This window comes from Opisthocomus hoazin, chromosome 3 (assembly GCF_030867145.1).
Source record: "Opisthocomus hoazin isolate bOpiHoa1 chromosome 3, bOpiHoa1.hap1, whole genome shotgun sequence".
NCBI classification, from domain to species: Eukaryota; Metazoa; Chordata; class Aves; order Opisthocomiformes; family Opisthocomidae; genus Opisthocomus; species Opisthocomus hoazin.
The window spans coordinates 28,135,359-28,158,030 of record NC_134416.1 but is presented as its reverse complement, the minus strand read 5'-3'; the positions used below and the strand labels follow the sequence as shown (position 1 = coordinate 28,158,030).

Here is a 22,672-nt window from a genome sequence, read left to right as displayed (position 1 = left end):
CCCCCGGGGAGTGGGGGAATGCACCTCGCACCACCGCCGGCAGCGCCCGCCTCGGGAGCCGGGAGAAGCTGAGGCACCGGGCGGCGCGGCGGGCGCCATTTGCAGGACAACAAAAGGCCGCACCGCTCCCACGGAGCCCCCGGGCCGAAGCTGCGCGTGGGCGGGTGCCATCTACCGGCGCTTTCTCCGTTACGCGGCCCGAGGGTGACTGGCGGGAGGGGCGGGGCGGGGCGGCGGGCAGCATGGCGGCCGCTGCCATGGCGCGGGGAGGGCTGCGGCGGGGGCCCTGCCGCCGCGTGCCGAGGGCGGCGGGCGGCCGCGGCGGGCTCCCGTGGCCGGGGCTTGGCGGCGGGCGGGCGGCGGCGGGCTGGGGCCGCCCGGCGCCCGGAGGAGAGGTGCAGTACTGCGCCGAGCTGGTGCGGTGAGTGCCCGGGCTGGGGGGGAAAGGCCTGCGGGCGCCGGGGCTTCCCTCTCCGCAGGGGCCGGCGGGTCTGTGCGAGGCCTCCCCGGGTGGCTGCCGAGCTCCCCGCCGCCTCCGGTGGGGCTGCTGCCGGACCTCGCCTGCTGGGAGCTCGGGGAGGGGAGCGACGGAAACGAGAGAGGTATCTAAGCATCGTGGATGGTTTTAAGCTGTAAACGGCGGTTTCTCTCCCACCGCTTCTGTCACGGGGGCTTTTCTGCCGAAATACTGACCGCTTCCATTTCGTTGGCTCGGCGCTTCGGAGAGAAGGGTCGCCGACGTGGGTGTTCCAAAATATCGGGTGTTTCCAGATCTGCTTGGCCCCTGGGAAACAGCCGAGCTTCCCGAGTGCTCCTTGGGAAATAAACGAAAGCAGAGGAAATCCGACAGCTGGACAGACAGCGCAGGCAGCTTCTCTGACCCGAGTGCAGGAGGGGGACGAAGTCTCGTTTTCAAAAGTATCCATTTTTAGTCAAATCCAGAGTGCTCCCAGAGGAGCGGGAGTGCAGCTCGGACACCTCTGGGCCGGGCAATGTTTCCCGCTTGGCTTCTGGGCCGTAAGCAGCATGCAAGGCCCGTTAGCTGCTTTCTAGTCTGCAAAAGTTCAGAGGCACAAAGTAAAAAGTTAGACAAATATCTCTGTAAAGACTTAACTAGTTTCTCTTTGGATACGGTTGTCCTGTGTACCTGGCAAAAGCAGGGAGAAGGCTTCCAAGTGTGTGTAGAAAGAGTGGAACAGGATCATCTCCAGACTGAAGCTTGTAAAAGATACAGCGGTGCACGTGGTCAGCAGTAATGTCTGAAGTGGGAAAAGCAATAGAAATGTGACCGTCTTAAATTTTGTGTGCAGCACCGAGCAGCAGACCTTTACAGATGCGTCAGAAGGCATAGCCAGGTTGCGTTTTCCTTGCTGAAACTTCAGATTACAGCTTTATTTTCCTGGCTGCTCTGCCCAGGATTTGTTTACCTGTTTCTCAGGAGATCAGAGGCTGTGTGTACAGTTAATATACAGATAACATTAACATATACAGGTAAAATGGTTTCGCTATCAAACAACTGTGAACGGAGTAGTTAGGTTCCAAGGTGCAGAAGTTGACATGGCTGAATTTAAACTTTCTTTTTGATTTTTTTTGTTAAACCATAAAAAAAACTACTTAAAAAAATACGTAAGCTGCGGTTCACAGTAGCTTGTACATTGCATGGAAATCATAAATTATAAAGAATAAGAGGAAGGAGTTACAATCCAGACAGAAATAAAACACTTGAGGCTATGCAAGCATCAGCAGCTCCCCGGTCCTGGATTTGAGTCTCCCACACATTAGGAAGAACAGCAACTCAGTTATGCTTTAATGATGTAGATTTGTGCAACTTTTTGCAATACGCAAGATGTTCTTTCTCTTGCGTTTTCCTTTTTATGGTAACTTAACAGCCACTTGTAAAAGAGTTATTTATTTGATTAAAAATATCCTTTTCTTGTAGGTATGTTTTTTGTCTCTTGCTGTTTATGATGCCTGCTCTGGAAAACAAGCTTGTGACTTGATGGTATTTTGGAGTTTTGTAACGTGGAAGAAATTCTTTTTAAGACTTTGAATTTTTCATTATACTGAAAGTACAGTAATGGTCATAACCAACTTTTCTTCCATCTGTGGGTTCATGTGTAAACTTATACTTATTTGAGAGGGAAACTATGAAAAACACTCAGTACCAGATTTAAGGTCATTCCCTCCTTTCTTCTAATACGTGAAGGGAGTTGGGGCGGAACATGGTCTATAACAATATCAATTTTATTTTACAGGCTGAGGCTTAATGGATTTACTTCTCTACTGTTATGTCCAAGGGCACACAGTTAGCATAAAATTCACGTTTCTTTCTGATTTTTTTCTTAGCTATATTTTGCTATGCTTAATTTTTAAGCTTAGCGTAATTGAAAAAAAACCTAACATGCCAACACCATTACTAGAGGGAAGACAAATTTCTCTGTTGTGCTGCTGTTTACTTTGTGTAATGTGTTTCTTTGTTTCCTTTCTGGAAGTAGAGGTGGTTCTGTGTTGTGTGAACCACCCAGGCAAAGTGCGTAACTGGAGCTGGGAAAATGTGGCTGTAAACCTTGCGGGTCTGCCCAAGGTGGGCAATACTGGCTATTACTACAGTCAGCCTTGAAGAAATTACTAGGTTTTGAGCTGATAATAATTCTCAGAAAGTGTCTTAATTGAGGGAGGTTTGATACATCTGTTCTGTAATACGAAGGTGACCTTTAAAGCCTGCTAAAATTCACAAATGTCACTTTTTGTTGTTGTTGATGCTTCTGGATTTGCATCGATCTCTAAAACAAGTTTCACAACTGTTGAGAAAACTCTAAGCATTTGCTAGTTATCAGCTGCTGTGTATACGCAGGAGTAAGAACCTCTGTTAAATCTCGCTTCCGTTTTGTTTGATGCTAAAAGTAGCAACCCTAATAACCCTTGGTTTTAGTTTGGCTTCGCTATTTTAAGCTCACATTCTATAGAAATATGAGTATATGTAAGAACAGCAGGCTTCATGAGAATAAGTAAATGTGTTTTGCTTGACACCTGCTTCTCCACTCTCAAGGCTAAACTTGGAGTTGTTGGTCTCCTTCTAGTGAAGAATCAGGTCACAGGTTTATCAGAAAGTAGACAAAAATGTTGTTCAAAACAACCAATTTAGCTTTTCAGAGGTGACCAAGTGTTTTTGTTAGCTACAGTTATGTATGATTTTGCAATTTATGATTCTGTGCGGTGTGATTGTTTTCAATTTAATGGCACACCCAAGTGGCCAAACAAAGGCATATCACTCTAGATTGGCAACAAGTTGCCTGCTGCGAAACTGCCAGGACCCAGAGTTTTTATGCTTTGAATATAGTTGCCAATAAACAAAAACTTAACTGGTTAAACAGCCGCTCTTCTGCCAAACTCCAAAGCACAGTCTTTTGAAGAAATATTGTTTCATGTTTGGAACAGAAGTCTGGAAGTCACACAATCTGGATTCTATTTGCAGTTCTGCCACAGCCTTGTTCCATGCCTTTAGCCAAGTATCTTGATACCTGGATTTGAGAGGTGCGCTGAGAGTTCAGACAGCATCCTCTTTCTCTTGGAGTTTGTCTTATTTTACAGTAAGCTTAAAAGCTGTTACTTTTTCAAAGTCAGGGTTTTTAACTATTACTTATTGCTACTGTTGTAGGAGTTCAGTGCTAAGCAATAGCGTACCCAGTTTACACAGAGCTATACATAATAAATGTATTTTTTCATCCTTTTATAGAAAGCGTGACTATGAAGGGTTTCTGTGTTCCCTGCTGTTGCCTGCGGAATCTCGAACCTCTGCTTTTGCCTTGAGAGCCTTCAATGTGGAACTGGCTCAGGCAGGTATTAAAATATGCTTTTTTGAGCTCTGGAAATGTAAAATAACAGTTTCAATATTCTAAATTACACTAGTAGGTGGTGTTTTGCTGAGATTAATTTTTTGTACTATAAGGGACAATGAGTAAATAGTGCAATACAAACCTGTAGTTTTGAATGGCCCTTGGAAAGCAGCCAGCCTCCCCCAGTTTATTTTATTTATGTATATAGTTTTTATGACTTTCATCTTTGTTGTGCATTTTAAAATTAAATTATAACAAACACGCTGTGGTCCTCGATACTGTTAGGTGATTGCAACTATGTCCTGGCTTCAAATGCAGCGACCAAATCATTAAAGTGCGGCTAAATCCTATCTGTGGAATGTCTGTCAAAAACTTGGATGATATAATCAGTCCCAGGTCTTTGTTGGCAGAAGCTGGGTGATGGAAAGGCTGCCGGGAGGGATGTTTGCAATTAGAGAGTTGTGGGAGGGGAGTGGCTGCAGCCTCTCCCCTTTGCTCGGTGGCCAGAAACTGCCCGTGCCACCAGGAAAGTTGGTAGCGCTTGCCAGAAAGGAGCGATACAGGAAATGTGCTGACCAAGCAAAATCCCAGATCAGGTTCTGCGGGCTGGGCTGCTGGCAGCCTGTGGCACTGCCCTCCCTTGCTGCTGTTGCCACTGCTGCTTTTCCTTCTGGGAAGAAAGCTAGGGTGAGGGTCGCCCAGGACTTAATCTCTGTGGGTTTCAAAGTCAGGTTGTGGTGAAGTGTGGTTTTTCTTATTGGTTTTTTTTTTCTTTTTTTTACTTTCTGTAGTGGTTGTATGTTTTATGAGGAATAAGCGTAAATTCAGAACTGAGAGCCTTCCCTGCTGAGTTTGGCTATGTCCTGTGTCTGTCTTCTCAGTGTAGATAGATGAAGTGCCGTAAAGACACTGTGGATTTCACCCTAGATGTATCCTTTCCAGATTAAAGACTCCATAACTCAGAAGACTACGGGTTTGATGCGAATGCAGTTCTGGAGGGAGGCTGTGGAAGATATATACTGTGATAATCCACCACATCAGCCAGTTGCTACAGAACTGTGGAGGGTAAAATATACCTTTATTGTCCTAAAATTAACTTAACTAAAATATGACTGTGTTTTGTGTGCTGTGTTGCATAGTTAACAACATTATCTTATATAAAACAGATAATGTAAGTTGTGTTTGTGTCTCTGTGTGACGTTTTAAATTGCCTACAACCAAAGACCAGAGTTGGAGAAGGAGGCGATTTAAGTAGGACCTACTTGGAGGGTCAGACTTCTGTGAACCATCTGCTTTCTTCTCTTCTGTTTAGGTGAAGGACAGAGTAAATTGTGGTAAGCCATAAGCTGATAGCAAGTGAAGTGCATAAGTATACTTTCCTGAGCAAGTGCTAGTCCTGCCTGAAGAGATGAAGCTGTGCTAAGCACAGAGGTTGAACTAGCAAACAGGGTATGAAAAACAGCCCAAGATCTTCCTACCTAGTTCCTGGATAATAGCAGGAATCTTAATATAGTCGCCTTCTCGCATCAAGAGTTGCTTGATGACTTCTATCTGTGTACTGTGTTTTGCACTGATCCTTTTGTGCGCATCGAGTAACAGGGAGTGTACTTGTGAACTTAACAGTTTATTTTTACCAAGATGCCCGAGTTCTACAGGCACTTGAACATCACACATAAAGTACACCTCTAGATCTGTTCCTCTGCTGGTCATGGCCAGAGAAACAGAGGCTTTCTTGCAAAATTTTTTCTGTTTCTAGTTAGGACTGTCATTGATATGTTGGGTGGGTGATTGAAGGTCTGAAGGCAGTGTAAATAGAGTTCCCCTTGATGCTGTTATAGAACCACAGAATAATTTAGTTGGAAGGGATCTCTGGTTGTTGTGTAGTACAACTTGCCACTCGAAGGTCTAACATCAAAGTTAAATTAGGTTGTCAGGGTCACATTGAGTTGAATTTTTAATTTCTTTGGGGATGGAAATTCCGTACAATTGCTAACTTGTCATCTTAGGGCCACAGGCCACAGCAAGTCTTAAAACCTTCCAAAAGAGCAGCTACTGTAAGGCCTCTATTATATAAGATCAGAACTTGTGTTTAAGGTAAAGGTCTCTGAGCTGCTGGGCAGGAAAAGCTGCAGTTTGTCTAGATCTCAGTAGCTGAATACAGTTAACGTGGATCCCGCAGGTAGTTAGGTTTGTGGACCTGCTGAAAAACAGGCAGTGAAATGTGGAGTCCTCATCCAAGTATTGATCGGCATCGTTCCTGTTAAAATCCTGGGAAAAGCAGGATACTCACTGTAATGCTGGGTTAGAACAATGGAGTTCCTGCAGGATTAGAGCGTTTCACTTGTTACCATCTTGGCTTCACATCCACTCTGCTACACCTTTGAAACCAGAAAAATGAGTCGTTTACAAATTCTCTTTCAATGATTTTTGGCAGTGCTGAAACTGGCCTCTCCCTGACTCTTCCTCCTTCAAATGTGAAACAAAGCATCTGTCAGCATTTGTTCCTGTCTATCAACACTCATGTTTAGATTAAAATTGGGATTTAAACAAGAAACAGTTTGTTTAACTAAGAGAAAACATAGGTAAAGCCAATAAGTAAAACACTACACCTGTTGCAGTCGCTTTTAGGAGGACCAGAGCTATTCATAGGTGTCTCCAGCTCAGATAAAGTGTGTGCCTTAGCCACAGCAAAGCGTTCCTACAGTTAGAATGAAGTCTGGCGAATGTTGTGAGCATTTTTTTATGGGGTTACAGGAGTTGAAGATGCACCTAGGGTGATATTTTAATGCTGGCAAACGTTGTGAGCTTTTTTACAGGGTTACAGGGGTTGAAGATGCACCTAGGGTGATATTTTAATACAGACATTAAAATGCAGAATTGGTCATTTTGCATGTCAATCTGTCTGTGCCTTTGCTTTTGATTTCCTGCTTTCTGTCTCTCTTCCAGCATATGGCAAACTTCCCAGGAACAAGAATGTTTTCTCACAAATTGCTTTTGTTTCCTTTCCAAGGAGGAACTTGCTTTAGTGTAGCTTAACTTATTTTTTTTTCAGAAGGTATCCCCTCATTTAGTTCTCTGGTGGAGTGTGTTAGGTACAAGTTAGTTTTGGGTATGATTGTAACTATTCTTTCAGCCACTTTTAATTTCAGGCTACTTGTGTGTGTGTCAATGTGTATTTAATGTTTGTTAGCAGAAGAGTAACTTATAAAAAGCACAAAATGTTGTTGTGGTTTAACCCCAGCTGGACTGACCACCACACAGCTGCTCGCTCACTCCTCCACTGGTGGGATGGGGGAGAGAATTGGAAGGGTAAAAAACTGGTGGGTTCAGATAGAAACAGTTTAATAACTAAAAAGAAATAATAACAATAAAAAATTGTAAGGAAAAGAGGGGAAAAATAAAACCCAAGAAAGACAAGCGAGGTGAGTGAAAAGAATTGCTCACCACCAACCGACCAATGTCCAACCAGTCCCTGAGCAGCAGGCCCCCCCTGCCAACTTCCCCCTTAGTGTTATTGCTGAGCATGACATCGTGTGGCATGGAATATCCCTTTGGTCAGCTGGGGTCAGTGTCCCGGCTGTGTCCCCTCCCAACTTTCTGTGCACCGCCACCCTGCTTGCTGGTGGGGCAGTGTGAGGAGCAGAAAAGGCCTTGATGCTGTGTAAGTGCTGCTCTGCAGTAACTAAAACATCGGTGTGTTATCAACACTGTTTTCAGCACAAAGCCAAAACATAGGCCCATGCAAGCTGCTGTGAAGGAATTTGACTCTGTCCCAGTACAACATTCAGATGTGAATCATTCAGATACTGAGATATCAATTGCAACCCCTTCCAACAGCTGAGACTGCCAGTCATACTCCTTTCTCACAAAACAGAAAGTCGATTTTGAAGTGGAGGAAGGAACTGGCCTATCTCAGTGGTGAGATTTCACCTTAGCTATGATTTCTTGAAAGGAAGACCAATATAAGACAATCCAAACAGAACTGATCGTGAAATAGTATGTCGAAAAATAATTCGGAACATATTTCTAGGAGCTCTGAGAGCTCCGAACACTGCAGAGCGTGGGAGCGAACTAACAGTCCAGCCTGACCTGGTGACCTTTGTCCTCAGGATGTAATTTTATTTCTACATTTCAGCAAATACTCCAAGAATGTCCTATTTGAAGAGCACAGCTTCACTAATGTTCAAGAATGTCATTGCAATTCTTAAAAAGAAGGATTTGGAAAGACGCTTGAACTCACAAGTATTGCAGAGCTGTTAATAGAATTAGCATGTCTTTTGCACAGCATATTTTGTGCATACTCTTTTCTTGCTGTGGAATTTGCATGAGGACAATTCTGATTTTGCAGAAAAAACACTAATTTATCATGTTAAATGTGTTCCTGAAGGTTTCTATATCAAAGAATACTCACATTTGGATTCCAAGAGTTTTATGCACTAGTATAGCATACAAAGAACCTTTAATAGTATTTCTAGAATTATTAATTGCTCAAGTCTTGGTGACTTTAATATAAACTTATACAGTAACTGTATGATACCTGTTCTTGCTTATCTGTTCATTTTGAACATATAAAAAGTGAGGCTTCATTCTCCATTCATTTCTGTGGAAGAAGACAATTTTCAAAACTTCTGAAAAGTGAGGACCTGTGTGTTTGAATGAAGGTAGTTCAAAATAGATACAAAGTACAAATTGGGTAATTTAGCAGAACTCGGTTTGGTGCTTTAAGTCCTGACCTGTGAATATTTCAAGGATTTAGTTTACAAAATGATACTCAAGATGAACAAGTGAGAAGCAAAACTGGTATTTGTAGTTGTAACTTAAAATTTGCCTTTTCATGTACCAAGTACTTCCTCAAGCAGATTTTGTTGAATCAACGAGAAGTTCTAGTCTTGTCAAGCCTTGAAAAAATATTTACAAATATAATGGATGAAAAGAAGTTGAAAGTGAGTTATAAAGGCTGAGATCGTGAGAAGTGTGCTCCATAAGTTTTGTTTATAAATACTTACATGTGTGATCATAGCCTTCCTGACAGTGTGGTCTGCAAAATTCGGTGCATGTAAGAGGGTTGAAGATAGGTTGATAGAATGAAGTGGTACTGGAAGGAAGTCAAATACAAGCTAAAAGCCAAAAGAAGTGTGCATGAATATGAGATGCTGTGGGATACTTTTTTAAACAAAACCATGATACTCATTATATAATTTTGTTAGGATGCTGTCTTTACATTACGTGTTGGTATGTTGTAGTAACGTTTTCTTGAAAATTTGCAGGAGAAGTCTTTTTATTGTTTGGCTCTGGCAGAAGCTCTGTTCTCTTTGGAGAGTGAACATAGTTATCTACACATATTTTGTGGGAACGTGTGACTCCATGCAAGAATAAATTGCTTTCAAAAATATTTTTAAAGAAATGCTTTTACTTAACTGGCTTAATGTCCAAGATTTAATTTTTTTGTGTGCAACAACTTGTAACAAATGCCAGTTGAGAATTTTTGTATTTGAAGAAGCTAATCATATGGTTCTATGATTCTCCACTGACATGCCACTGATTTAACCCAAGTGAATACAATCCTTGTAAGAAAGGGATTATCTAAAATGTATTTCAGCCTTCAGAATGCAGTGCTACCATCACTTTGTGTACATTAACATGGATGCTTTATTTGATAATTTTCAGGCTGTCAGGAGGCATAACTTGACTAAAATGTGGTTCATGAAGATCATTGATGAAAGAGTAAGTATTTACCATTCAAGGTCCAATTCTGGTTTTAGTTGTATGTGGGTTTTTCCCCTTAATTTTATGTATTTCTGTGTAAAACAAAAGCTTAAGTAATTCATCTTTTCCAGACAGTAGTGGTATTTCTCTTTAACATTGGTACTGTTATATTTCATTTAATTCTCACTTGATGCCCCTACTCATAATATCTGCTCTTTCTGGCTAAAACAGCTAATAGCATCCTTTGTTTTGTTTTGCTTTAAAATATATGTAGTGTGTGAGTCAATGTCTTGTTCTCTGCTCTGATAAGCAGTGTATACGTGCTTGTGTTTTCTGTTGCTGGTCTCTATTCCTGATTTGAAGTGGTTACCCCTAGAGGTAGTTCACTAGCAGTTGGTCTCCATATGGAACTGTTAAGAACAGTGGAAAAATGTATTTTAGTAGAAATGGAGGTGAAGATGTGCAAGAAGGGAAACCCATGTGTGGTCTCTTTTTGTACCATTCCAATCCTGCCTCGAGAGAAAGGACATCTTGCATATTGCAAAAAGTTGCACAAATCTACATCACTGGCATCATCTTACTCCTCCTCACTTCTTTTCTTATTGTGCCAATTTTGTTCCTAAATAGCCTTCTCTTGTGATGAGTCACGGATATAAAATCTCAAAAATTAAATGACCTGTCTGAACCTTTCTGCCACACTTTGCTGCTTCTCCTTATTGTGGCTGTGGGGTTTTTTCTAAGCAGTGTTGTAAATTGGAGCATTCAAATCACATGAATTTTAAAATAAGCACCCTTTTTTTTTTTTTTTGAGAAATGAGGAAGAATTTCACTGGTACAGTGATGCTACTGCCAACTCTGACACAAGGGCAGGAATTAGTAACTGAGGGCAGGAATTTCTTAAGCTAGCTTTGCTGCTAAAGTTAGTGTCTCCTGAAGTTATACCCTGAGAAAGTTGATGGTCAGTTACTTGTGGAATGTCATTGCTATGAAAGGCTTCAGAGCTTTTAATCTTAAGACTGATTTTTAATCTTAAGACTGGTATGTTTTAACCACAAAGCCACTAGGACAGGAGGAATTCTGGAGGATGTTATGTTTTGGGGGTATTTGCATATGACTTTGAAATTCATGTGTATATTTGATGGATTGATTTTTGTGCATTTTTTTAAAAATACATCCCTATTTATCTAAATTTCCTTGTGGTTCAGATGCAAATTAAGTAATAAAATTTGCAACCCTATAGTGTAAGAATGCCATTTGATGTTTAGTTTTGTCCACATCTTTTTTTATGAAGAATTCTGATTTCTTATTATTGTAAAAGGTTGTATTTGCTCCAGTAACCAGACTTGGCCGCAATTGCATGTGGTTATTTGGTTAGGTTAGACTTGCTGTAAGCTTTAATGACTACTTCTATCTGAGTCTATACTCTCTTTATATTTCTCAATTTTTTTTAAATAGTTGATTAGGCTGACCTGAGTGTAGTAATAAACTTGCACAAATAGCAGTTATATTTATAGTTTAATGAAGTTCTGTGTTCATATTACAGGAGAAGAATTTGGATGATAGAGTGTACCGTAACATCCAGGAGCTTGAAGCATATGCTGAGAACACTCAGAGTGCTCTCTTGTACCTCACCTTGGAAATGTTGGGTAGGCATTTTCCCCTTTCTTGATTTTGTTGACAACTCAGTAGTGCAGGTACAATATTTATTGATGTTTCAGAAAGCCCACGCTTTTTCCAATGGAGTTTAATTCAGTAGAAGTTGTCTTGGGTATTACTTCAGATATTTTTTTAATGCTCAACCCTAAATCTGGAATCCGACTGCACCTGTCCTAGAACTACGTACTTTCCTTAGAAGCTGCTTAGTGGAAAGCTCATGGAAGTGCAGCTTTCTGCTGCTCTATTCTTTGTTGCTTGACACTGTTCTCTCTTTTCTTGCTCCTGTTACAGAGTGTGGTAAATTCAGCTCTTCACTGTATTTTATGATTGTCCCACTTCTTAGAACACAAAGTGCTGTAGTGATTCTGCAGCTGTTGTGCTATATTGCAGTGATGTGCACTGGCTATCTTGAAGCAGCTGACTTCCCAACCTATAAACTTCACTTGGTGATGTTTTAAATTTGGGTCCGAATCCTCTCCTCTTCCTAAAAGTAGGTTAACTGTCAATAACTGAATAGCTGGACAAAACGCAACAAATATGCTATGATCCTTGTGACTAAGAGCTACTATCTGTGTCATGTCTAATATAAGTGTCACAGATTGGGAAGGAACTGTTGATTTTCAGTGAAGACAAGGGTGACTTTCTTTTATGTGTCTGTTGCATTATGTAAGTATTCCCTCTATCAGCTCAGATGTAAAAGTATGATTATTGAATGAACTATTATTATTTAATGGCATTTGGTGCTGTAAGGCAATATTTTCCTTTTGTTTATCAGACTAGTCTGAAGGAAAGCCAATGCTGAGTTTAAAAGAATTCTAAAAGTAGAAAGAGAGATATGATGAGCACATTCTTCCTAGGAAGAAATGAGGAACCTGTCTCTGAAAATCTGATGTTTGCTTCGTCAGTGAAATGTTGCAAGTGTCTTTCTCAACTTCTTATTGAAGATATATAGAAATATCAGTGTCTTCCATTCTGAGAAATGTCTTTGATCTTGAAGAAGTTCAGTTGTGCTTGGGTCACTCCTAATACAAGTCAGATGACCCTCCTCTTGAAAATCTGTTATGGAGGCTCTGGATTTCCTAGGTGCCCTGTTGTCATATTTAACTTCTCTTATATATACCAGTGTAACAAAATATCTAAGCGGAAGTCACCTTCACTGCATATTAAACAGTTAAATTCTGTGGGTTTTTTCCACAAATGAATCAACTAATTGAACGCAGCCTTTTTCTTAATGTTTCCCGTCAGCATTTTTTTCTAGACTAGGGGGACCTGGTTTCATTACAGGCCACATTTGCTAAATTTCTTGCGCTTTCTAGCTTCTTTATTCCTGACCTGTCTCCAGTTTGTGTGTATCTCTCCTAGTAGTAGTGCTGCTTTATTCTTACTGATTACTGGTTACTTCTTTTGTCAAGCTCATTTTGACTGGTAGTCTTGTTATCCAAAGTCCTGGTACTTCCTAGCAGCTTCTGTCATTTCAAAATACTAATATTTTGCTCTCTGATCCATTGCCTAGGTAGTCAGGAGTCTAAAACTACCAATAGCTTTGTTAAACTTTGTCAGAACATCACTTTTGGGCTATATTCCCAGGTTGAGCATGAATCACTGCTCACTCTTACTCTTTGAGCTTATTTTTTTTAATTCCTAGTTATATGCAAAACCTGAGCTGCCCAGTCAGTATCAGAAAGTTATATCCATTGATTCCTCCAAGCCATGCTCTGCTTTCTGCTGCCATTGCCAGAATAAGTCCATGTAGTCTTCTGATAGCCACTGTTTCGCAAAGGCTGCTGAGACCCATGCAAGCAGGCAGGCTTGGGCAGCGAATCTGTTACACCCGTGTTGTGGTTTAACTCCAGCCAGCCACTAAGCACCATGCAGCCACTCGCTCGCCACCCACCCCTGCCATGGGGTGGGGAGGAGAATGGGAAAAAAGTAAAAACTTATGGGTTGAGATGAAGACAGTTTAATAGGAAGGCAAAAGAAGAGATAATAATAATAATAGTAAATATATATAAAAAACAAGTGATGCACAATGCAATTGCTCACCACTCAATGAATGATACCCAGCCTGTTCCCGAGCAGCGATTGCTGCCCCCGGGCCAACTTTCCCAGTTATATACTGGGCATGATGTCACATGGTGTGGAATATAACCTTTGGCCAGTTTGGGTCAGCTGTCCCGGCTGTGTCCCCACCCAACTTCCCGTGCACCTGGCAGCATGAGAAGCTGAAATGTGCTTGACTGCCTAACACCAACTAAAAACATCAGTATGCTATCAATGTTATTTTCATCCCAAATCCAAAACATAGCACTACACCAACTACCAGAAAGAAAACTAACTTTCCCAGCTGAAACCAGGACAGCCCAGTATCGTTTTCAGATGTCACTTAGGCTCATTAGTCTGTAATTCCTGTATCCTCATTTCTTTCTTTGTAGGATGCTACTTCTGTTAGAGCTCTTGTGAACTTTAGTTTCAGTTTTTCTATAAATTTTCCTTTTATCCCAGGTCAGTCCTGTGAAAACATTGCGGCTTTGTGATCAGTCTGAGCCAATCTTGTATGGTCGTGCCGTGAAAAACGATGGTGCTGCTCTGCCCCGCTCATCTCCCTCTTTCAGTTCTCACAGTTGTGTGACCATGCAGTAACTAAAGTCAGTTTTCCATTGCCTTGTTGATCTGATTCCATTTGCCATGCTGTTGCCTCATTGCCCAGGACAGCACAAGGGAGGTGGCAGAAATACGGGTTCGGGGGGCGAAGCGTAGGACCCTTCTCTTTGGCTTCAGTACAATGCTGAATCAGCTACAGTTAATCATGAAACCGTGCTGTAAGCATGAATGCTTGTCAGGAATCTCACACCTGAATGATTTTTCTGGCAGAAAAAGTAGTTCTTGGAATACTGTTGCTCTGGGAGAGGACATGCCAATGAAAATGAGTTTGTGTACTGATGTATTTTATCTGAATAGGTGCCACACTGCTAGGTATACCCTTTGCAGAAACTGCAACAAGCTAAGAGGCATCTTGCTGCTAAACATGGATATTGATGAATCTGCCTGCTGCATTCCACCTCCGAGATGAGATCTCAAGGCAATTCATGAACACAGACTGTTCTATCATGGACCAACACACTTAGCTTTCCTTAAATATGTCTGTGATACGCATTGGGGAAGACTGTATGCCTCAGAAGGCCTGACAGTATGTCTCTAAACATACTATTTCTGCAATTTTAGGTGTGAGGGACATCCATGCCGACCATGCAGCCAGTCACATTGGGAAAGCACAAGGCATAGTTACCTGTTTGAGAGCAACTCCATATCACAGTACAAGACAAAAGGTGTTTCTTCCCATGGACATTTGTATGTTGGTAAGAGAAGCAAGTTGTCTGGAATTGAGCAGTATGGTGTTTCTGACTGTGTCTCTCAGCGCTAGATATGAGATCATAATTTATTAGGACAGAACAGAACACCTTTTTTCTTTATTTTAACTCTTGCTGCTGTGGCCTAGTGATATGCAGTTGTCATGGTTTTGTATCTTTTGGGAGGTGAGAGGTGTGACCTTCATGAAACACTAGGGTTTCTGTGTGGTTCTTTTTTTACTTTTTTTTATTAAATGTAGTAATATTTTAGCTTTCAGGAATTTTTCCATTAATGTTTAGAAATACACATATGGAATGGGGCCTAGGTGTTTTGGTTTGTGTTTTTTGTGTTTTTCCTTTTTTCTTTTCCTGTCCCTATAAAGGAAGCTCTGTGAGAAATTTTACTTCTCAACAACCTTCTTGGGTTTCTCTTCATTACCTTTTTGTAAATGTGCTGCTGGTTTTGTTTTCTTGTTTTTTTGGGGTTGTTTGTTTTTTTGTTACATGTTTGGTAGCTACAAGCATACATTCCATACTTTGCTGTTTGAGATGGTGTCGTCCTCCAATTTAAACTGTACACCGAATTTGCACTGGAATTTAGCAGATCTTGCAATTTGGGTAAAATGGGAGTAAAGCTCAAATTTTTTTGTTAATGTTCTCTGGCTAGGTCTGTAGGCATCGCAGCTGTTATTCCTTCATCTCCTTCATCTCCAGTCTTTTTTTTTTTTAAATGATAATCCTGTTCTTTTTATACTTAACCAAAATTTATGTAATTATGGTGATGCTTAAGGCAGTTCTGTTACTATTTTCTGAATATCATTTCAATACAATTGAAAGTTTTTATTTGAAGTTTAGTAATTTAAGTAGTTGCAAAAAACATGGATACTAATATAGGTCAGGGTTATAAGACTGCAGAAAGGAGCTGCACCCTGCTTTCCGCCCCTCTGGGACTTGATGGTATGGGAGGCCTGCCAAATTTTTAACTTTTCAAACATAGCCTGAAAATTCACAGTCATTCCTTGCCATGGAAGGTGTTTTACAGTGAAACTGTAAAAACAGCTTGCATCCCTTCTGTGCAGACTGAGCATCTTGTAAGCATTTCAGCTGCTGGCAAGTATCACAGAGTTCTGCTGGAGTCTCTCCTGTGAAGCCTGCCTGCCTACCTTTATACAGCTTTCACGAGTCTAAGTGTTGCTGAGAAGAATGGGCAAGTTGTGCTATTCTGGATATACTATATTATGTATTACATTGGTTACTATAGTCAAAGAGTAAGTTTAGGGGGGCGAGGGTTGATGTTTTTTTGGTTTGGTTTTAGTTTGGGCTTTTTTTTGGTTGGGTGGTTTGTTGGTTTTTTTTTGCAAGTCTGGTAGTGCACACCAATCACAAGATAATGACTTACTTCATAAGCCAGCATGGCTTCTGTGTTAGCTGTTACTGGCTTTCTTCTGCTAAATACCAATTCTTGGATTATGATTTTAAAAATTTAGCATCTAAATTCCCAAAACGTTAAAATCTGACTTCGTTATCTGACTGACCACAAAGTCCTTAGGGAAAAAATTCATGCAGAGAGAGTCTGTACAAGCTGTTCTCTTTGTTCTCTTGATTTTTTTTTTTTTTCCCAAGTGACTGACAAAAAAAAATGGAGAAATAAAAAAAGGAGGGGGGCAGTGGTAAAACATTTAGGCAGTTTCAGTCCTGTGTCATTAGTTTGGTTGCTGGGACAGGTGTTTGAGAAGCTATAATGGAAACTTGATATCTACTGAGGGTTTTTCTCTTTTTGATTTTCCTTCCTATGTCTAGCATGGAGTTTCACAAGAGGATTTCATAAGAGGCAAACAAGAGAAAAATGTGAGAGATGTAATTTATGACATTGCCAGCCAGGCCCATATTCATCTAGAACATGTGAGATTCCTTCCCTTTTATTTATTTAAATAAGCATAATTGATGCTAATCTTCACAAAGCATTATACGTATGTGTTGTTAGAAGACTTACAGCTGCATACTTAATTTCAAATATTTTAACCTTAAATACTTTGAGGGTTTAAATTAAAAAAAAATAACACCACACAACACCTTTAAATATTACTACTATTTCTGTATGACTGTTGTATTTATCTGTATGTACAGAAGGCAGTTTACTCACAGCCATGTCCAATTGCATGTGTATAAATACTGCCTAAAAGCCTTATTACTGGGACAGAAACTTCAAGCAGATTTTTATAAATGCAACTGTATGCCAGGATGGGATCAGCACCACAGAAAGCACTTCTGCATATGGTATTTCACAGTGCAGTGGAACGGGTGCCAGGAAAGCAGAGCATGGTGCCTTTGACTGCTGGTTAGTGTGTGTGGGAGGGGGGATTCATTCCCTGACATGACCAGCCATGCCCAAAGCTATGTGGGGAAAGGTGCTTTCTGTTTATTTCTTTTCTGGCTCACAGCCAAGTGATTTAAAGACTTCATGTGCTTGGAACAGTGGATAATGAATCCTGAACAACTGCAGAATCCTACTCTGTTTTGTTTTTATGCTCTTATTTTAGCTACACTTGGAATTGCTTGTTGGTACATAATACAAAAGCAAAAGAAAGTTTCCTCAGCAATGCTGTGTCTGCTTTTATCTGGAAAACAAAACTTGCAAGAAGCACTGTAAGGAGTTTCTCATGTGTACAAGTACTTGTACACATACACTTTGAGTATTGCACCCAATACTTCCAGTTAAGGTAGTCTGGAAAGATACCACTTCAAACTGAATAAATGCCAGATTTATCTCTGCATTTACACTGTTGATATAATCCTCAGTTACAGTGTTACCTGTGGTCACAGTATTTTATGCAGTAGAGATAGGAGAGCACTTGTTCATTTTTCTGAAGGTAAAATGAGGCATCCCTGGTTTGTTCAGTCACTGGTTAGTTAGTTGATTAATGTTTGTATTTTTTATTTTTTCATTTTCCCAACATGCCAACCAGCTTCTAAAGAGAACAGGCAGAACCTTACCCTCCCCTCCCATTTCTTCCCACTCCATTCCTAGAGCCCTGCCCATGTTATGCACTGGGAGGGTCTTACGGAAAATATGCAATGTGATCATGTAACTCGAGACTATACAGAAAAGTATAAACACAAGGAAACCAGATTAGAGCAGCAATGGCATTTTATTCAATCAAATGTTGATCTTGGCACCCTCCCCCACTCTTTATTTTTTTTTTTTAATGAGTGGGTTGTATCATCTTAATTAAAATAAAAAAAAAATCCTCTCTGAATATTTACTTCCAGCTTCCATCACCATCAGTGAAGAATAATTGACAGTGCAGGATCTCTGGAGTGTTCAGATCACTTGAACTGGCAATAACTGGCAGCAATAACAGGGCATTAGCCTCCTTGATAATCAGATGGCCTTTGTTAATGCAAGGATAAAGATACTTTCTCCCCTAATGGATGAAATAGGCTTTTGCTGGCAACATTTGCTGGGTATTTCAAGACTTTACATGAATGTAATGGGCTGGTGACTTTAAATGCATCTGTTCTTCTGTACAGAAACACCATCTTGTTTTGCCCGAGGGTCTTTTCAGCCACTTACCCTCTGTCTTAGTTGGAATTACAGGGTAGGGTAAAGTTTAAACCTGCAGAGAGATTTCAACAATCTCAGCATTTGTTACACAAACCACGTTTTGGAGGATGAGGGTAACAGTTACCAGCCCCATTTCATAGTCGGAAGAAACATAATCCTCAAATGCTAAATTAAGTCTCAGCGATTTTATATGGAGCACATTGTAGTAATGTGGCACTTAGTCTTTGGAGAAAAGTTTCTGAAGCGTGGTCAGCTCTTCTTGATACTGTGACCAGCAGAGGGCAAAATAAGGTAGTGAAGATTGTGGTTTTCTTTAGGAATTGTGTGTTTTATTAGAATAAAAGCATAGAATAGAAGTGCTCTGTCAGTCCCACAGTGATCCCTTTGAAAGCATGTGATATATTTACATGTTCCCCCTCTTTCTCTTAAGTGCCCCCTCCCTCATTCCTCTTTTTAAAAGAGGGCCTTCTTTTGGCTTTTTGTGTTTATCTCAATTATGCTAGCTCATTATGGACTCAATTTACCGAGGAAGATAACATGCTTCTGAATGACATGCAACGCATTCTGGGTTAAGAAGGTCAAGAAAGATTACTTTCTTTTTTCAATCCACAATTAATGATAGTAAGGCAGAGCATTACATCACGAAAGTCCATTTTCCTTTTTCATATGTATATATACACACACAATGTTATTACACTTCAAAGTTTTAAAATAATTTGCCTTCTTGAAAAGATTCAGTATTTTTCGCTCATGAAGTTTCAGCCTGATTTTCTCTGTTGTCTGGAAAGATCCATGGAAAACTGGATCATACATTCTCATCAGTATTCATACAGGGTGGATTGGTTGGTTCGTGTGTTTTGACCTGTAAGAAAAGGCATAAAAGGAGGGATTCTGTATTTATAAATAACCATTACAGGAAGATTTGCTTCAGCCCTGTTAGAGGTCCCTGAGTTGTACATGGTTTTAAACTGTAGATTTGATTCAGCTGTGGTTTAGACTCTGCTTGTACGTAGCTGAGGACCTGAGGCACTGAGATCCTTCTGAAGTCCCATAAATGCAAATGGATCAGAACTGGACTTATGGGACTGATGGCAACACTGGATCAAAAAGATGCACTCAGAGAAATGTGTTTCGGGTCTTCCATCATTTCTGTCTCTTGGGATGCAAAGAATTACTTGGTGGGGGAAAAAGTCTTGAAACTTATTTATTAAATCAGATGCAACTTGGAACTTTGTCGGAACAAGGGATGCTAATTTACATTGGTTTATTGTATGTAAAGTTTAAGGTTGTCACAACATGTTAAGAATTTTAGCAGGCCTCTCCTAGTATTACGTACTTTCTGTGTAATTACTTTTGTATACAGTGAGGGATGGTGCTGGTTTGCACATAATGGAAAATTACAGTTTCAGGGTGTCAAAATAAAAAGGGACGAAGCTTGTAATGCAGTCTGTTAGCTCTAACCATTGTGTATAGTACTTGAGATTTAATCTGAAAAGTTAAATTCTTCTGATAAGTACGTTTGATTTTTTGTTTTGTTTTCTGTCTCCCACCTTACCCCATTTACTTTCAGGCTAGATCTTTCAGTAAGAAAGTTCCTGTGAAGGCATATCCTGCTTTTTTCTGTACGGTGGGTGTGATATCATGCACTCTTTCAGTGATGGACTCATTTCTGTGCTAATATGTTTGTGAATAGCAGAGTATCAAATTAAGCATGGTTAACTAATGCTTCATGTGTCTGTTTGGGAGGATTTAATACCTAAAAATTCTGAATATCATAATGTGTGTTTGACTGTGGAACCTCATAGTTTTGATCAACACTTGTAATCCTTCTTTAACTATGTCATTTCACCCAAGATGTCTGTATATTCATAGACTGTCGTTCTGGTGCAAGGGCACAAAATCTTGTCGATTTTTATAATCTTTCTTTGGTCTAGTAAAAGATAATGCTTCTCTTCACAAAACGTGCCTTTTTTTAATCCTTTGAACGTGATGGTTACGCTACCACGTAATAAGACAGGCAAACTGTCAAGCCTTCTTGTAGTTCCTCATTCGGTTTCATGTATTGCTTTTTAAACTTAATGCCCGATTATTTGCATGCACCATATGGACTAAGCTTTTTTCTTCTTTTCTAGGTTGCTTTAGATGATTATTTATATAATATACGAAAAGTGGACTTCAATATATTTCATCCAAGCTTACAAAAGAAGAGTACATTGTTACCATTGCATTTATATATTAGATCTTGGAAAAAAACGTATTAAATTTTTTTTTAATAGGAGTTCAGAGTGCTGAGATTTTTCTCTAATGTCTTAACTTGATAGAATTGTTAAGTGTCTAACTTCACACTTCTGCAAACTGTAGTGCATGGGAAGCAGCAGATGCGCATGAACTGTAGCTGTCAGCTTGCTGGCAGTAGTTAAGTTTCTTCTTGGAATATTAGGCTGATATCTCTGCTCCGCAAGTCTGCCAAGTCATATGTCCTTGTCTGAGAGTACTTTTCTTGTCTTTCCTGTAATAACAATATGATAGAAAGCTTCTTGGATGAATTCTGTGCTAATGGATACTTCTGACAGTTCTGACATTTTGCTGGAAAAAAGAGGAAAATATCTGCTTTGTTTGTGCCCCAAAGCAGTTACAGTGAATGCCTTATAAAATCAGCTAAGCAATTCTATTTAGTGCAAGAAGCAGACCTTTTGCAAGTACTAACCATGCTTCATAGCTGGGAGAATGAAGATGTATATTTGAATGGAAAAAAACTGACAGGAAAAGCTTTAGCTGTTTTAATTATGTAGTGTTTACACAGAATTTCAGAATGGTGAAATAGAGCTGTAGTACAGAAACTGTTTAACTGTTGAGATCAAGCCTTGAAGTGACTATACGTAGTGGGAGGATAGCTTTACAACATACAAAGAGAACCCATATACAGTTTTTTATCTCCAATTTGCCCCAAGGCACTTTCAGCCTGCTCTTAGCTCGGCCAGACCTTCCTCCTGGCCCCTGGTCTCACTCTTCTTGCTCACAGCTGTCATTGCAAGGTGGGTTTGGCTGCCCCTTTGTTCTTATTCACTGCATCTCGGGACACCCTCCTGCAAGGCTTCCCTGAATTCCTGTTCTTCAGTACTGTGAAGAAATGTATTCCTGAATGTTCCAGGTAATTTTAGCCCTTCCTCTCTGTAAAGATACTGCTCTGTTTTTTTGGTGGGAAATTACTGGGAGCTTTGTACTCAGCATCTCTTTGGATCAAGGTAAATGTTTCTGTTTGATTTGTTGTTTCGTAAAATAATACTTCCTAGCATCCGACTTGATTCAGTTGCACAAATCCGGTAGATTATTCTGCCGTCATCCGTGTTCTGTTAAATAGCTGCTTTTCCCAGAGATTTTTTTTTTTAATCGGGGTTAATCTCCCCAGATGTTTGGTTGTATAACAGCATCCTGTATTTTAATGTACAATGCTACATAATGAATTTCTGAGAACAAGATTCGTGGCTTTATTAATCGCAGAAACTGTCAGCGTGGTAGAAATCTTAGGAACTCAAAATGAAAGCCAAACTCTTTTCAGTGCTGCCCAGTGACAGGACAAGGGGCAATGGGCACAAACTGAAGCACAGGAAGTTCTGTCTGAACATGAGGAAGAACTTCTTCCCTCTGAGGGTGACGGAGCACTGGAACAGGCTGCCCAGGGAGGTTGTGGAGTCTCCTTCTCTGGCAATATTCAAGACCCGCCTGGACGCGGTCCTGTGCAGCCTGCTGTAGGTGACCCTGCTTCGGCAGGGGGGTTGGACTAGATGACCCACAGAGGTCCCTTCCAACCCCTACCATTCTGTGATTCTGTGATTTTAATTTGCATGTTTGAAGTCAGTTTGTGATACACGTCTTGGTTAATTCTGTAGTTTTCTACTCCTGAGTAACACATTTCTCTTTGAATTTGTTCAGCTCAGCCTCTTGGTTCTTGTATTACTAGAGGTGTAATCAAGGTTGATAGGGACCTAGAAAAATCCATGTATACTGGATCGGCAGTATACTGGCTATTTTCCAAAAGTGAAATCTCAACAGGCTCTGTCCACTTCTCGAGTCAGCTGCTGTATCTTATCATTGGTGTTCTTGAATGTGGCAGGGAGATCTGGTGAAAAGAAAAGATTTCCTTTCTATGCAGGCACTGCAGCTCTTCCTGCCAAATGAAGAGCAAAGGCTCAGGCTCTGTTGCTGCTACCAGGCCAGCTGCGCATTCACTCTGTTTATTTTGTATTCTGGAGAAAGAGTCACAAATGTCTCTTTCTGCAGTTGCCCCTGGTTTTGCTCTGAGCATGCTGAGTCAGGACAATAGAGGCAGCCCCCTCTGTCCTCTCAGAAGGGATCCTTCTCCTGTAAAGTTTAGTTCTGGCAGGAGCGCAGCGCAGTAAGGAGGAAGAGAAGGGAAGCCACGCAGTATCACCAGTGCATCAAGTCGCTACCGAGATATCTTGCTTCCTGGCCATAAGGCCGGCGCTGTGCTTCGGTGTTGAAGTGGAACGAATCTTGACAATGTGCTTACAAAGGCAGCAATGGAAGGGCTGATTTGTTCT

At 40.7% G+C, this 22,672-nt stretch overlaps 1 protein-coding gene across 4 annotated transcripts; it reads left to right on the top strand.

Moving 5' to 3' along the window:
• Positions 1-242: 242 nt before the first annotated feature.
• On the top strand, positions 243-21,587 carry NDUFAF6 (NADH:ubiquinone oxidoreductase complex assembly factor 6). 4 transcript variants are annotated; one of them, XM_075415826.1, is made up of 9 exons: positions 243-421; positions 3,737-3,836; positions 4,779-4,901; positions 9,504-9,560; positions 11,086-11,188; positions 14,421-14,554; positions 16,346-16,447; positions 19,681-19,737; positions 20,243-21,587. In XM_075415826.1, the coding sequence occupies exons 1-9, from the start codon at positions 243-245 to the stop codon at positions 20,369-20,371; spliced, it is 984 nt and encodes a 327-aa protein (XP_075271941.1). In that variant the 3' UTR covers positions 20,372-21,587. The 4 variants fall into 4 exon arrangements, with proteins under 4 accessions (XP_075271941.1, XP_075271943.1, XP_009941833.1 ...); XM_075415828.1 differs by lacking the exon at positions 243-421 and adding an exon at positions 1,281-1,355; XM_009943531.2 differs by lacking the exon at positions 243-421 and having other exon boundaries at positions 3,740-3,840.
• Positions 21,588-22,672: the final 1,085 nt, after the last annotated feature.